Raw genomic sequence first — 17,668 nt, forward strand, 5'->3', positions numbered from 1 at the left:
GTCATCCAAACCGGAAACCAAGTGCACCCACATTTTTGCCTCTATTCCCTCACTTCAAATCCCTTCCAATTCCTACCAATTCTATTTCTTAAATATGTCCTGAGTTCATCTACTATTTACCAACTTCACCGCCACTAAGCTAGTTCATCTCTCTTAGACTCCTCAAGTTCCTGAACTAGTCACTAGTCTCCCTGCCTCCAGTCTTGTCCTCTTTTCAGTTGCATTCTCCACGCTGCAGCCAAAGTGATTTTTCTTAAAGAGAAAATTTGACTGTCTCATTTAACCTGATTAAAATCCTTCAACACTTCTATACACCTCCAGCTCTTTGCACATACTATTCCCTCTCTCTGAAATAGTTTCCAGTACCCTCCCCTCCCTTACAACTTTGGCTAACTTTTACTCATCACGGAGCAGCTTAAACAATAACTTTCTCCAGGAAGCCTTCCCCTTCCCCAAATCGAGGTGAGATGTGCCTTCATCAACTTCCACATCACTTTGTACTACAACCATTACATATCATTACACATAACTGACATAAACATAAATTTCTTTATGTTTATCTATATACCCTTATACACTGCAAGCTGTGTTAGGCCAGGGACAATGACTGGCTGTCTTCTTTGTCATCATAACTACAGAGATGAATACCAAGCCTCTGCCAGTGCCTCAATTTTTAGTGGTGAACACTGATAAATACCTAATTTCATTCTTTAAAAATACAACAGCCTATTGTAAATTAATTCACACATTATATAATAACCCATTCCAAGTATATAATTAAAAGGTTTTGGTATATCCAGAGTTGTGCAACCATCACCACAATTAATTTTATAACATTTTTATCAACCTAAAAAGAAATGCTATACCAATTAGCAGTCACTCCCCATTTCCCCTCAATACCTCCAGCCTTTGGCAACCATTAATCTATCTTCTGTCTCTATAGACTTACCTATTCTGAACATTCCATGTAAATGGAATCCTACAATATGTGGTCTTTTGTGACTGGTGTCTTTCACGTAGCATAATGTATTTAAGATTCATCTATGTTGCACCAAGTATCAGTACTTAGTTTCTTTTTATTGCCAAATAACATTCCACTGATTTCAGTAACAAAACATACCACATTTTATTTATTCATCAGCACATTTTGTGTTGTTCCCACTTTCTGGCTATTTTGATAATGATGCTATAAACATTAACATACCGTTTTTGTGTGGGCATGCGTTTTCAGTTCTCTTGAGTATACACCTAGGAGTAGGACTGCTAGGTTATATGGCAACTCTATGTTTAACCTTTTGAGGAACTGCCAGACTGTTTTGAAAGTGGTTGAAAATGGTTGCACCACTTTACCATCAGCAGTGTATGAGGGATGGAATTTCTCCGTACCCTAGTCAATATTTGTTATTATCTGTTGTTTTTATTATAGCCATTCTATTAGGTGTGAAGTAGTATCTCATTACGGTTTTGATTTGCACTTTCCTGATGGCTAAGCAATTTCACTTTATTCTAAACTCCATGAAGGTAGCGTTGGTATCTCTTTTGTTTAAGAGCATATCCCCCCCCAGTACTTAATAGTGTATGACACAAAGTAGGCCTTTAATTCTGTTAAGTGAATATATAAAAAGGTAGTATGGGTTTGGGAGTATTTCTTTTTCAGGTGTGCATGATAGGAGTTATTGACTGTATGTTGGAAGCGGAAGGAGTAAACACAAGAAGACCCTGAGATTGTAGTTTAGTAAGTGGAAGACTGACGACATCAAAAATAAGATGTAGATTATATAAAAAGGAGAACAGATCATATAAAAAGAGAACAGCTGAAACTCTAAGAATGAATGATATGGAAAAGAAAAAACAGAGACACAGAGAACTTTGGAACATTCTTCTTTAAGAAAGAAACAGATCAAAAAAAGAAACTGAACAGGAGCATTCAGAAGACAAACAAGGAGGGAACAGGGTCATGAAAGACTCAAGACATCTCTTAAGTTCCTGTAACTTAAACATAGCTTTCTCAGGGATGTCTATCCTGGCATTTTAGGTTAAGTCCTCCTAGTAAAAAATTTCATCTTACTCTAGATCTAACACTCACTGCCACCTCCTCTAGATTACACACTACATGCACACAGGGACCTTATGCCAGGCATATGATAAATAATGATTCATATATTTGTTCATGAATGAGTTAATCACTAATTTAAACAAATAATAGCAACATTTACCTGCAAATACAAATACTGTTTAATATTTCAAACAACTGACAAATTTTCTTAACACACAGAGTAAAACAGATTTTTCTATGGGTGCCTCAGAGAAGGGAGATGACATCATCACATTATGAATGTAACATGTGTGTCAGCCGGAGTACTTTCAAGGTTAGTCTTCTATATTAAATATACTAGAGACTTTACTGAAAATATCTTTTGCATAAACAAGCATTAGAACAGCATGTTATCTTGGGCAAAACATATAAAATTGCAGCTGAAATCTCTAAGATAAACAATCCGAACGATACAATGTCATGAGTGAGCAAAGATATACATAGTGTAATATCCACCAATCATGAGAAATTGAAAATATACTAAATATTCATCATCAGACAACTGGGAAAATAAACTTCAGGATGTACACATGTACTCACACATGTACACACAAACTCACACAGTGGACCCAAAATTCATTAACACAGAAATATTTCTAAAAATGTATAATTTAGAAAGTAGGTTATAAACCAGAAAATTAAATATAAACTCACTTTTAGAAAATTATATATTGGATAGAGATGGATAAAGAGAGTCTATTAAAGTTTCAAATGGGGCTAGCTAGCTCCATGCCTGAAAATCTGAATAGCATTTATTTTCTTTTTTTATATTTTTCTATCATGCTTTAATTACTTAAGTAATTATTCTTCTTCAATTTCTGTTTGGGATAAAATACATATAGAACAATAAACAAACTTGAAAGTAAGCCATGTTTAAAATTAAAAAGGAGATGGTGAAGACAAAAAGCAAGAGTATAAGGCACTGAAGGCCTAATAATTACTTGAGGCATTTTCATGTATACCACATTGAGAAAATCAGAAATTTAAAGACATTTTAGTGTTTTTTTTTAAAAGATGGCTAAAAGTTAAATAGCAATAGACATTTTAAAAGGGAAAAAACTTGAATATTAGGCAAAATTTTTATGCAGATAATTCCATGTACTTGGAAAGGATATAAATTGTTGAACATGTCATCTGTTCTAATCTTTTAAGAAAAACTGTACAAATTAACTTATCTCTGAGAAAAACAATAGCTCTTAATGAAATATGGTGTCATGATCTGGCAACAGCAGCATCAAAATCTTTTGTGGAAAACACAAAAAAAGACCATGGTTCAATTCACAAGCTATATAAGCTATTGACTTGTTTCACACAAAATTCAGAACACAAACGAAGAGTGCACTAAGTTAATCATAAAGAAATTCTGAAGCATACTCTCAAGTCCAAACAATGTAAAAAGAGTTGACTAAAATCCAAGATGGACTCTTTATGATCATGTTCCAATTAAGAAGAAGCTTTTTAGAAAATATCATTTAATCACTGATAGTTATTTATTAACCATGATTACCCAGCATCTATTTTCACTTGCCATGTCTCCAATGACTATCATTTTCAAAATTTACAAACTTTCCTGAAAGAAAAAAAAAAACAAAAACACAAACTCAACTCAACACAGAGGATATTCAAAAGAACCTGGTGGAACTGAAGCTCCGATAGAAAAGTTCCAGAAATGTTCCAAGCAAAAGTACAAATTTGGATTAATATTTAGAACCATCTAAAATAATTTTGAAGGCTAATAAAATGTATACACTTTAGTTTGTTTACTACAAAGTAAAGGTAATTGATGTGTGTGCGTGTGTTTTAACAGTTAATCCAGGAAAATATACTTTCCCATGTGGTTAACTTCTAAACGGTATCAAGTCACAAAATTTCTCCTTTGCACTATTCAAGTGTTCAAGAAAATGGTATAAACTTTCTACAACCTTATGATATTTTTCATTAGGAAACATGTTAAATATGTAAAACATGTATTTTCAGCTCATATGAGTTAATAATCAAATTAAAGTAACGCTTTTTAGTCACTGAAGCTCTCCCTGCGGAATATCTCACTCTGCACATAACGCATTTAAATAGATTACTAAAAAGGTGACAGCTGAGGAATGCCTTCATTTCTTTCCATGGTTTCTACTGAATGTCATTTCAGAAATGCCTATATAACACATGACAATGTGGAATGTCTCCACCCATGAAAGAGCATTCAAGTCAAGCAAGCACACTTAGGGCAGTAACACAGAGCTCAACTTTGTCTTTTTATGGTTAGCCAGCATAACAATGAAAAGCTAAACAACCAAAATACTAACAAGGTCAGAAAAATAGTGACATACAGGGATCCATAGTGAAAGTGTTATTTAGGAAAAAAATATGATTAAGATCATTAGAAAATATGAATTAGCTTCTAATGACATATGCTAGGGAGTCCTTTTCTAAGCCAACACAGGATGATTTGTTTAAAGAAATTCATTTTTAAAGTATGTTACATAAACTGAGCAAAATTCTACTTGTGTTGGTAATCAGGAACACATTCCACTTCAAAAAAAAATCTAAGATCCTGTTAAATTTTGACTGTAATAATGGTTACCTTTACATTATAATTATTATAAAGTAAGTTATTGGTATACACTTTTTAATTAGAACATTTTAATATTTACTGGTTGTTATATTTACCCAAACTGTCATCATTTTGTTCTCTATGAACTCTGCTCTTCACAAGATTAGTCTACATTGTGCTCATTTTTTAAAAATCAACAAACATTTACTGTGCACCTGCTAAAATAAAATGCAGATACCAAAGGGGATTTAAAGAAAAATGAATCAAAGCCCCCACTTGAAGGAATTCACTATTCTGTCTGGAGATAAGATATACTAACAATAGCAGGTAGTGTGTAAGTGCCAAACTTAGGGTTTAAATAGTAAGTGAAAGACTTACTGTGCACCCCCGTGGTCAAGCGAGTCCACACTTTATGCTTTGAGCTGTGTCTTAACACAAATAAGCTGGGAAATACATTTCAGAGAAAGATTACATATGCAGAGGCTTATGGAAATATAAATATGAAACCAGTGGTTCCTAAAGAAAGCTTTCACCAATCTCCTGAATCTCTTCAGGTAAATTCTTTTTCCACTTCTTACTGAGTAATCAGGGATCAGGCACTTGCATCCCAATGATATGGCCTGCCACCACCTGCACTCTCTCATATCCTACCAAATGGAGAACATAGGGAATAAAGTTTTGAAATCTGCTCACCCTTAACTACTCTACTTCATGGAAGAGCATCAAGAACATCTGCTGTCAATACAGCAATAATCTTATAGACTGATATATGAGTCTCCACTGTCCTTTATTTGGATACTATATCCTTTTCTTCTTGTTAAAGTATTCTTTCTTTAATGAAATGATGATGGTAGAAGGTTATCAAGTTGTTTGTTTTTAACGCCCTAACATGACAACATAAAAATTAGGTTCTCCTCTTTTAGTCATCAAAATTAAAACAAAGTACAAAAAACAAAAACCATTTCATTGGTCCATGAAATGTAAAATTCTGGGAACCAATGATTTCATAGGCAACAAGTAAATCACATTTCAGATGGTGCTCTCACTACCACTAAGAAAAAAAATTCTATTGCCTTTTCTAAGGTAAGACTTGAAATATAATTTGGCTAAATTCTGCAAAATGATTTAAGGAATGGAATATTCTTATGACTTGGATATTCCTACTAACAAAAGGCTTCCAATTAAAATCAAACATGATAAATATTAAAAAGTTTGTTTTACTAATTCAGAATTTCAATTTAATTCAGGTAACTTTACTAGCATTTCATGTAATGTCTCAAGTCCTAATTATAAATAATAATAATCATTGTACAGAAAGTAAATTTCAGAAGATTAAGCTAAATGGTGGTGACAAGCCGGAGCTTGCCTGCTTGCCTGCCTTCCTTCTTTCACTATCGCTGATATGTGTTACCTATAATTTATATCTTTTCATTGAAAAAGTTAAGTCTGTGAATGTATAAAGCATTTACTGTAAATGAGTATGTAAAAATGCCTAAAGCATTAATATAAATTGTTATTAAGATAAAGAAAAATGAAGATGTTTAAAGACTAAGTAAACCCTGTCCTTAAAAAAAGAGTTCTGTTGCTGTTGTAACTTCCTTTGTAACTACCGAAAGCACCTGATCAAATATTATGCACATAATGGTCAGTCAAAAGTAATCTTGGCAGTTCCTAAAGTTTAGGACAGATTTAGAGATTAATTTAAATATGGCATTACTGCATTTCAATTACCACAGAAAGCTCTTAAAAGTTTTGACTAGCCAGACAACAGTAGATGAAGAAAATAATTATATCTACGTGTATGTGTTTCATTTGATTCTCTACTGATTAACATGGAAAAACTTCCAACTACTAATCATCAACCATAATGACCGGAAGATTTAAGAATACTTTCTTCTTCAGACTTAAAAGACATGTAGCATAGTGTTAAATTTGGGCTCTGGAATCACATAAACCTGTGTCAGAACCCAGCTCTGTCATTTATTATCTCGGTAACCTTGAGCAAGAGAAAAGGGACATTGTGAGAATTAAATGAGATATTGGTTATAAAACTATCTAACATAATGTTTCACATGTAGCAAATCCTCAGCAAATGTTCACCAGCCAATTCCTTTCTTCAATATAACACTGGGATAAGTCATGGCTACTACATATCCAACCCTTATTTAGAAGAAACTCAAAAATGACTGTTGGAGGTCTTCGACCTTTCAAAGAGATATACCAAAATGCCAATACTCCATTTGCCAACCCCTGTGGAACCTCACAAACTTTCAAAAGAAAAGTGGGGTGAAAATCATAATTTTTGGCAGGCAGAAAGGCGAAGAAAATAGCAACTTTGGGAAGTGTCAAAAAGTAACACGCTACAGCAGTAACAAAATAATGTTCTATATTTCGCCTCCCTCCAAAGGTTTCCAAATAGTTATATTTTTAAAATTATCTAACTAGACAGTTTTTAAAGTACATCTCTTATGTGAACAGTATTGTAAAATGTGATAACAAACAAATAATGAAAAAAATTTTTCCTCTATTCCATCTAATGTTTCTACCTGGCTATACTAGAAAATGCTCAGTCACAGCTTGCAATCACACTGTAGCTGAAGTACATGAAAGATGGTCTTGGTTATGACACTTCAAAGTCAGACCACAAAACTGTTGCCAGGAAGCACAGAGGTATCAACTGCAGAGAAGGCATTATAACAACAGCACTGTGGGCACTGGTGCCCTACCAGCATACCCCATTTATGGCGAGGGTTGTCCATTTATTTGTAGGAAGTGAGGGGCCAGTTTGGGGTTAGAAATTTTGTTTAGGTTTGTTCTGTTTGTTTGTTTTTTATGGTTAGGATGATTTCAATAAAAAGTTTGAAGAGCCATCACCCATTTAAATAAAATTATGTAGAGAAAATAACTTATACTGTATACTTTTTAAACACAGATTTTAATATTAGTTATAAGGGATCCAACAGATTCTTCCAAGATCTTAATATCCCCCACCAAAAAAAAAAAAAAAAGTAAACAACTATAAACTCTACATTCAGTTTTAAAGAGATTTCTCATATACAGCAATTACACTATTCTCTAACAAGAGACTCAATATCAGCTGCTTCCAGTCTCTTTTCCTTTTGGTTGGAAAACACTTTAAGTAGCCCCATTAGAATACTTTTTAAAAGAGAGTTACATTTCAGATTATGATTCAGTGAAAATGGCTTGGCTGAGAAGATTAAGCACTTGAGAAAAAAACTCCACAAAAGTATTCCTTTTACTGACAAGAGGGGAGTCACATATTCCTCAAAGAAGCTTCAAATGGCTCCCTCAGAAGTAGATAAAATTTGTATTTTAAGAGCAAAGGGATGTAATATTAAACTTACCTGCAAGTCTGTATGTATTGAAAAGCAAAAGGAAAACTTTATTTTAAAATTATAATAGCAAAGAACATGGATTTAATTCTACTCTGTATTCCTCTACAGGACCTAGTTCAGACCTTTATAAAGAAGGTAGCAAATTAATTGATGACTCGAGTGAATATTTTTCTGTCTCTTAATCAATAGTTAAACTGGTTCAGAATTTTTTTAATAGGAAGGAGGTTAATATTAAATTTTTAAAAAAATCTCAAGACATTAAAAATATCTGCACAGAAGATCCACAACAAGTTCTACCATGTGCAAGAACTGTACTCTAAGTATCTGGGTGTGAATGTTTTAATGATTTATCTTACAACATACAAATGACTATAAAACTTCCTATCTATAATACGAGGTAAAAGATAAAATTCAATAAATCTTTAGTGAGAGCCTACTATGTGCCAGGTTCTGGAAATACAAAAATGTGGAAGATTGGGTCCTTACAGTCAGCCAGGAAAGACAAACTTAAAAACACACACTACTCAGTAAGAAGCATCTTAACAGCAGCAAAGAGGCAAAATGTAAGGTAAAATGAGCACCCCAGAGGAGAGTCTCTCCAGTGACATAGTTATTATACAAATTCAAAAGACAGAAAGATCCTTTCTGGAGGACAACTGGGTTGAACCCTGAAGAACGGCCAAGATTTTGACTGGCAAAGAGGGAGGGAGTATATTCTAGTGGTGGAAAAAGCAAGGCCATAGGCATGGAAGTAAAAAGACTAAAGGATATAACACAGTGGAGACATATCAGGTCTAACCTAAATGGTGAAACACTTTAAATCTGAATTTATGGAGAGGAGTGACATGACTGAAATGATATTGTTAAAAGATTAATGTGATAGCAGTATGAATGCTAGACTGGACCAGGGAGAGAAGAGGCAGGGAAAGCAATTAGGCTATTACTGTACTCTAGGGATAAAAATAATAAAGGTATGACCTAGATTGATAATAAGAGTAGCAAGAAAAAGAATTGATGCAAAGGCAGTTATGAAGACTGATTGTCTATATGTAGACAAGGGGATGAGTAAACAATAATTAAAATGTTTAAAGCTTAATCTAGAGATTAATGACATCATTATCAGAAACAGAGGCATCGATGAGAAGAATAGGTTTGGTGAAGAAAGAAAAATATTCATTTCAGGTTGAATTTAAAGAAATTCCTGATACTGATGTAAATAAACAGTTGCTATTCTACGGCAAAGGGGGTGGACCTCTATTTACTATATCACTACTTGAAGATATATTTTTAAATATAAAATCACAATATACTGAATAATATTTTACTTTAAATCAACAGTTCGTCATCAGTAGAAAAATGGAAATGAGGGATTGGAGCTCTGCAGCAATGTGAGAACTGGAAACTGACTTGGAAGTCACAGGCACAGAGGAAGCAGGTAAGATCTTAAGGTAAAATCAAAAGGCTACACTCACAACTGTTGGAAGAAATCTCAGGCCTGTATTTTATGCACACCAGTATCAGTAAGCATCAGCAATAAAGCATTCTATAGAAAACTATTATTACTCTCCTAAAACCTTTATAAAGTATACTGAAATAAAGATACAGATCATATAGTATTAAAACTCTACCAGGTAGCTCTTAAATCAGAGCTGATTATTGCCCACTGATAAAAATGCAATTCTACTCTAGACCTCAGTTCTAGAAAATCAGAAGTTTATAATGTAACTTCAGTACTGTTTTCTAGCTACTGGAGGGAGTTAGGGGAAGGGAGGCTATTCTAGAGACCAAGATAGGAAATTTGACTAGAAACACTGCTTTTTCTCCTATATGAATGACCTATTTTTATACAAAAAAAAAAGGAAACTATCTTTTGTAACTCCTAATGAGAAAGAACATTCAACCAATTAAAGAAACTTTTAAATATAAGCTGTTTATATTAAAATGGAAGTAAAATATTAGATTAAGAAGTGTATTTGTGGGTTGTAAAGTTCTTAAAACTTTTCTCCTGACAGTGAAATTTAAGACACTCCATCGGGACTTCCCTGGCGGCCCAGTGGTTAAGACTTTGCCTTCCAATGCAGGGGGTGCGGGTTTGATCCCTGGTCGGGGAGCTAGGATCCCACATGCCTTGTGGCCAAAAAAAAAAACAAAACAAAACCAAAACATAAAACAGAAGCAATATTGTAACAAATTCAATAAAGACTTAAAAAAAAAAGTGCACATTAAAAAAATCTTTAAAAAAGAAAAAAAAAGACACTTGATCAAAACCAAAAATGGAAAAGAATATTCCAAAAGACTAACCAATAATTAATCTGGTAAAAACATTCTGGCTATTCTATGAGTTTTCAAGAGGTTAAATTAAAAAAAAAATTATTCAAGGGCTATTAAATCAATGGGTCAATTTTGGTTTTATAATTTAAGTATTTAAAGCAATCAGTATTCAAGAGATTTTTAAGGTTAAAAATTTTTGTGATTCTTTTTTTAAAAAGTTTTATTTATCACCTTCCACTATCTGTTGTTCTGAATTTGCCCAAAGCGAACTCCTTGTTCTCTGTCACAATGGCAAAAAGTACAAGAGTTAATAAACGAGAAATGAGGGTGGAGAAAACATAATAAAAATTTTAATGCTTGATATTTTAAAGACTTTGGCTTCACTGAGTTAAGGAATGTGCAAATAAATTACAAAAAGAAATTATGCAAATGATTATGCATAAACTTGGAAACTTCTGCTTAAGTGTTTGTCAGCTAAAACAAAACATCAAATAAAGACAACAGCTAGATAATGCCAAACTAACCACTGAACTCAGTTAATCAGGAAGACTTTGGTAAGTCTGATAATTCTTGCAACATGTCCAAATTTAGAGGAGAAAAAAAAAAAATTCTAAGAAGCCTGTTAGATGTATTTTCTCTTTCTACCTAAGCCAATAAGAATATAAGTATTAGAAGTTTTCCTCTTCCTCCAAGCCAATATAATTGGGTTCCTCAACAACTGTACTAATTTTACATTTCTATATGACAACTTTAATAAAACATACTGATATAAACCATTATGCAACCTTATCCTGACCTCAAGCATACAATAATCTGTCTTTCTGAATCAATTCCATACTAAACCATGTAAATTACACTTAAAAGAAATTTGAAAAGAGTCATCTTACATAATTACATTATCATTTCTAATGCCGAAAGTTTATTTCATTTCAACACCATGTTTTTATCTAGAGTTATGCTATAGCTTAAAATAAACCTCAGCCAAATAAAAAGTTTGTTATATGTTAGAGACTCTAAATTAATGGAACAGATAAAGAGCTAAAGACCATGCTATATTTTTACTGGGTGCCACACGCTAAATTCCAGATTTGTCCTGCAATTTGTCAGTCATTACAGTTCATCCAGTCAACTTTGTAAACAAAGGCTATAAGCCAAGTTTGATATGAGAATTCAATTAAATAAAATTTTAAACAGTCACCATTCACTAAACAGGAAGGAGTAAAAGGAAAAATGCCACCACACACCTCTTTTAAAAAGGCAGCAAAGTAATATGCATGAAATATGAAACCATAAGTTTCAACCTCCCAAACAAGTTTTTGTAACAGCATTAATCAACACAAAGCTACGATCTTCCACATATAACCAAGGCAACTTTGAGTCAGTTTACAAGTCTTTTCATTGTAATGGGAAGCTATTGCTGTTAAGTCGTTTTCTAGTAATTCCAAGTTGTCCACTAAGAAAATGGAAAGAGTTTATGTTTTGACACCTATTACCATCACTGAAAAATTGCTTTTTAAGAAGAACTCTAAGTGGTTGTGTTGCTTTTGGCCTGTTAAAGGCAAAGCAACATTATCTCCGGATTGCCAATAGTTTCTCCTTATTTGGCTAACATTGAGAGATCCCAATCAGACTACTATAAAACTTTAACATGCACAAAGCATCCATTTTGAGAAAAGTTCGTGAACAGCTTTCTTTTTTCCCACCCCCCAAAAGAAAAATGAGAGCTTGGTAACCGCCTTTGAAAAGAGTGCCTCGTATTTATTCTTCTCTTTCTAACCCCAATGCACACCCCCGGACCTGGGGCCAAAGGATCTCTGACACTGCGGCAAACTCTACTCCGAGTTAGAGACTCTTTCGTACGTTCCGGCCCCGCGGTGGGCAAGCCCTTTAGAACGCTTCCTCACGCTACCCACTTTCATCCTCCCCCTTTCAGCCGGTGCAGATCAGCTAAATTACACCGTTTCCCCCTCCCCAGTGACCAAGAGTAATAAAGGAGAAAACAGGAAACCGTCTGCTCAGGGCACTCGGCTTAGGGCGCTTGATTACTATTATTATCATCATCATTTATAATCAAGTCCTAAAAACTACAATAAATCCAACGCCCTCCTAACAAGCCAAAGACGCCCCTCTACCCAAGTGTCCCCAGTGCCTCTTGTCCGTAGTTTTCTTCAGCATCCCCCGTCCTCCGACTCTATCACTGACATCGGGGGCCCAGGCACAACTCCACCACACCGCTCCCCATCTCGACCTCAAATCCCAGACACACGTCCACAAACGGCCCTGGGGCCCCAAGCTGACCACAGTCCCTTTCCCCCTCTGCCCCGGAAATCTCCTGGTTCCCTTACTCCACCACCAACTGGTCTGAAGGGGGCCCCAAGCCTAGGGCCCTCCCTCTACCAGTTCTCTCCCTCCCTCCTTCGCGGGAAGCCGCCCCCTCACCCCGCGGCAGGGAGTCTCCCGCCGCCCCCAGCCTCAGGAGACCAAGAGCCGAGGGGAGGCCTAGGCGGGAGGCCAACGAGGACCCGCAGGGTCAGGAGAGCGGCGGCGGGGCGCACAGACCTGGTGCAGGGCAGTGAGTCCGTCCACATTGGCGTAATTGATATCAGCGCCGCGGTGCAGCAGCTTGAGGACCTCGTCCGTGTCGCCGCTGGAGCAAGCAGCCAGGAAGACGGCGCCATCATCGAACTTCACCTTGGTCTTCTGGCGCTTCACCACGGGAGGCTCGAGGTCCGTCTCGGAGCCGATCCAGCGCTTCAGCTGCTCGTTCCGCTTCTGCTTCGCGTCCGCCATCTTCATCCCCTCTCCTGCCGCCGGGTCTTCTTATCGCGAGGGGGGGAAAGGGGAGGCGGAGAGGGAAGAGAGGGGAGGCAGGGGGTGTGTGACTGTTTCTATGAGTGCGGGCCAGAAGAGGGCTGGGAACCGGGAGGAGACGCTCGAGACTTCCAGTATCCCACAGAGCACTGGGGCGGCGCGCCCGGCCGAACGGACCTCCCTTCCTACCTCAGAAGCCCTCCCGCCCCCGGCCCGGCCACCCGTCACCGGCGGCCAATCTAACGTAACTTCGCGAGATCCGGGCAGGGAGGCGCCCTCTGGCCAGTGCGCATGCGCTATGGGCCTGTGCCCGCCCCAGGAAGAGTGCTCCCGCGAACTGCGGCGGGGGAGGCTAGGCCACCGGAGGGAAGCGGGTGTGGTCCAGGCCGCCTGGGCAGCGGGGGCTGGGACCAACCTGGAAGGGCGGAGACAGGGAAGGAAGGTTGTTCTGCCCCGCTGAGGGCTCCTGGGGTTCCGGAGGCCAACAGTCGGGCTGTATGGAGGCTCTTCGGGGCGGACCTGCCTCCAGGGCTGTCTCAGCTCTGCTGAGTCGTTTGCTCAGGGCGGAGGATTTTCCTATTGGCTGCATTATTTGAATGGAATGGAGGATAGATAGGTCGTGAATTAAGCGCTAGTGATTTCCCTTTCTGAGGAACTCAGATGAATTTGCTAAGAACCTTTTAAAAGCAGGGTCTGTGTGTACAGCCGAGGGATTTGGTGGTAGTTACCCCAGATCTCAGCCCAAGGTGACCGCCTGGTGACAAGGGTTGACCTGCAGTAATTGCAGTGGCTTTCTGCCAGCCTCCACTGTGGAAACGTCTTTCCTCTTATGCTTATTTTTTCTTGCTTTGTTGTGTGTGTGTGTTTGTTGTTTTGTTTTTTTGTTTTCTCTCGCTCGTATTTTGGGTCCTCTTTCCCTTCTTTCAATGCTTTAATCCTGTCTGCTACTACCCCGGAGTTTAGCTCTGCCTTGTTACTGGTCCTGACCTTTTAAGGGATTTCTGGTTCCTGCTCCATCGCTTTCTAAGGGTGGATAAAGACCCAGCTGCTTCTAGAGTTCAAAAGGAATGTTAATACTACGCAATTGATTTAACCGGTATTTTGTGAATACTTACTATGAGCCAGTCATGGTTCCAGGTACTGGCGATACAATGACGATAACGACATATTTGAACCACCTTTTGAGATCACATGTTCAAAATACTTCATAATTTATCATAATCATAAAAAAGGCTTTTGAACTTTGTAATGTATGACACCGCGCGCGCGCGCGCGAGCGATTTGTAACAAATACTAATGTCTTTTGAGCCATCTATTTGTAATCTCCACCAACTGATATTTTTATAAACAATACAATATTTTCATCCACTATTTTCTAGAACATTTAGCGCCAAAATAAGAAAAGTCATAAAAGGTTAGCATTGAATGGAACTTGAGGATCATCTGGACTGAGTCCCCAAAGAACTAATGGACTTATCTAATTTTTCTCAGCAGCAGGATTAGTATTCCTTCAGAAATATTACGCACCTGTACTGAGTTAAGCATTGTTCTAGATGCTGGAGATACAGCAGTGAAGAATTAAGCTTCTCTTATTCTCCAGTAGACTACATTACAGCTTATCATATTGAGAAATAAAAAATGGGTAAAATGTGATTAGGGAACCACCTGTCTGTAAGACCAAATTTTCTGAATAGCAATTACTAGGACAGTAATAGAACCCAGGTGTGGTTAAAAATATTTCCTCTGAAAATATTGTAGAAATAGAAAGTGAGTGTAACATGCCTAAAATGCACCAATCAGAGCTTTGAATAATGACAGTGTTAGGTGCTGGAGAACTCTTAGCACTAAAATACAAAATTCCTATCCACTTAAAAAACTCCAGAATACAGTTCTTAAAATAAAAGAAAGGAATTTGAGGATTGCCTTGTCAGCTCTTCTATCTACCTAGAAAAACTGACAGCTTATCTTTACTATTTCCCAAGAATGTTATGGTCTATTTGGTAGCTCTTAAAAGTGCCCTGGAATATAGATTGGTATCTCAAGTTTTGATTTGGGCAAGAGTTTGGTAGGAAGTATGTTATTTCTGATTCAAGCACTTCCTTTAGGATGTAAAATTAATAAATAAAACAGTAGTTTATTAATAAATTGTTAAGTATCAGTTCCCAAAGGCTACCAGACAAAAACAAAACAAAATAAAAACCCACCTGGGCTGTTAATATATGCAAATTTCACTGAGGTTAGCTTTCCTCCAGATCTAAGGGTCACGAAGTTCTGTGTTAATCTCATTGGAAGTGCTGTTAAACTGCCACCTGTTTGCCTTTTTAAGGAGAATTTTTTTTAATGTTTTGAATTAATGATACTGAAGACCTACCACTAACTCCAGAAAAGGCAAAACTTTTTGTTCAAAAAACAACACAAAGCCAGCCACTTCATATTACCTTAATAGCAGAATGAACTTAAAAATTTAAGCAGAAAAAGAAATTGAAGAAATGCAAATATTTTCATTTCTTAATGCCCTCTGAGTAGATAGGGGTGTGAAGATACTGTTCAGCTCTTTTAATGCAAATTAAGCCTTAAAATAGAAGTGCAAATTACACTGTATTAATTTACTAAATGTTTTCCTTTGCTGCAGCAAATCATTAATCAGTTGGGGTCTTTAGTTATTACATGCAGGAGATTTTCAGAAGAGGATCTGTACACATCTTTTTCAAAACTTAAGTACACTACAGATATCCCCTACTAACCATTAAGTTACTTGTTAATTATCAATTTGAAGACATTTTTAGTAAATCATAAAATTTAAATCTTCACACATGCACACACACACAAAGCTTAGATTTTTTTTCTGTGTTCTCTGATGTACCATCATCTAAAGAGTGTAGCATAATATGTTATTATGCTCACAGTCAAGTTTATTATTAGCAAAATAATTAGAGAATGTAATAATATAGGATGCTTCAACATCTGGAAGGAGAGTTTAGGTGCATGAGCTCCATCTTGGAACACTAGCATTTAGTTGAAGGATTCATTCAAATGTCCTTAAACTGAAATTCTGAGAAAAGCTTCTAAATTCCTCCAGAGACCAGGATGCAAAAAAAGGACAGAGTAGGATATTAGTGAGAATAAACATGTGCAGTGATAACAGACACAACATCACTGGTAAAGACTATGCTCAGTTTTGGCAGGTGGAAATAATATGAGCTTCATGTGGTTGTTTTAAGATTAAATGAATAATGTATATTAGAAAGAAAAAAAATGAGATTTTGTTTTCTTGTATTTGCCTCTTTTCCTTCCCTCATTAAAACTGATAGCAACTCCGCTTCCTTGCCTCAGGGGATGTTTGTGGCAAGGAAGAAAGCAGAAGTTGCTTTCAAAACACTTTCCTTCCTAGCTTGAAGTGACCACCCCCAAATGTCTATTGAATAAGACTTTAGGGCTAATAATCTGGTTGGAAGTAGTGTACCAGGTGGCTAGGAATTTATTGAAGCTACATTTGCATAGTATTATAGATCAACACAAACAGGAACATTTTCTAAAGTTGCGTGTATTCTCACTTTTAAAAAATGTTATTTCATAATATCATGTAATATTATTTCTATTTAGGGTGGAGAAGGGGGAACCAAGCAAAGGGAATCTCCCAAGCGATTTTTGGGAGCTTCTGTGGAAAAGAAGGATTTCACTGAGAATAAAGTGATGCATAGGCTAAAAGGATGAGAAAGAAGTCGGTAGGCCTCTAGAGCAGTGGGGATTTGCTCCCTGATCTCTGGAAGTGTCCCTAGAATGTGGCAAGATCTCAGAATGAATGGCTTAATGCTGCATAGAGAGGCTGGAACCTAAGCATTGGAACTCCCACTAGCCAAACATAGGTGTGCCCCAGACTTGGTCTATGCTATGGTCTGAATGTTTATGTCCCCTCAAAATTCGTACGTTGAAATCCTAATCCCCAAGGTGATGGTATTAGGAGGTAGGGCTTTGGGGAGCTAGTTATGTCACATTAGTACCCTTGGCCCCTTCCACCATGTAGCGTCACAGTGAAAGGACTACCATCTATGAACCAGGAAGCAAGCTCTCATCAGAAACTAAATCTGGCTGTGCCTTTGATCTTAAGACTTCCCAGCCTCCAGAACTGTGAGAAATAAACGTTTGTTGTTTATAAAGCTGTGAGTTTATGGTATTTTGTTTTAGCAGCCCAAATGAACTAAGACAACCAGAATGCAGCAGTTTGATAGACCAGAGGTTGATGGGTCAATACATATTGATTAACACCTATTATTTGTCAATCATCATTCTAGGTTCTAGGCATATAGGAATGAATAAAACAAATAAAGTGCCTGCCTTCAATAAACTTACATTCTAGTGGGGAGGGACAAAAAATGAACACATTTTAAACGAATAAATAAATTCAGATACGGCTAAGTGTAGTGAGGAAAAAAATTAGGAAGAGAGAAGGTAAAAATTGTCTAAAGTTACTGGCAGTTAGGCAGATGTGGGGTAGGGAAGAAAAGTTCACTCTGATTAGTTAACCAGGAAAGTTCTGAGCTAAGGGGGTGTCCAGGTTTTGTGGTGCCTGACATTTATGCAATTTGG

At 36.9% G+C, this 17,668-nt stretch overlaps 1 protein-coding gene across 9 annotated transcripts in view; it reads right to left on the reverse strand.

The window, feature by feature from the left end:
• PPP1R12A (protein phosphatase 1 regulatory subunit 12A) overlaps positions 1 to 13,313 on the reverse strand; it is a 148,685-nt gene extending 135,372 nt beyond the window's left edge. For all 9 annotated transcript variants that reach the window (XM_059936580.1, XM_059936573.1, XM_059936575.1 and 6 more), the window contains exon 1: positions 12,830 to 13,313. In XM_059936580.1, the coding sequence (XP_059792563.1) occupies positions 12,830 to 13,066 (237 nt within the window). In that variant the 5' untranslated portion in view covers positions 13,067 to 13,313. The remainder of the gene's footprint in view (positions 1 to 12,829) is intronic.
• Between the last annotated feature and the right edge of the window lie 4,355 nt (positions 13,314 to 17,668).

The sequence above is a fragment of the Balaenoptera ricei genome, chromosome 10, assembly GCF_028023285.1.
Source record: "Balaenoptera ricei isolate mBalRic1 chromosome 10, mBalRic1.hap2, whole genome shotgun sequence".
NCBI classification, from domain to species: domain Eukaryota; kingdom Metazoa; phylum Chordata; class Mammalia; order Artiodactyla; family Balaenopteridae; genus Balaenoptera; species Balaenoptera ricei.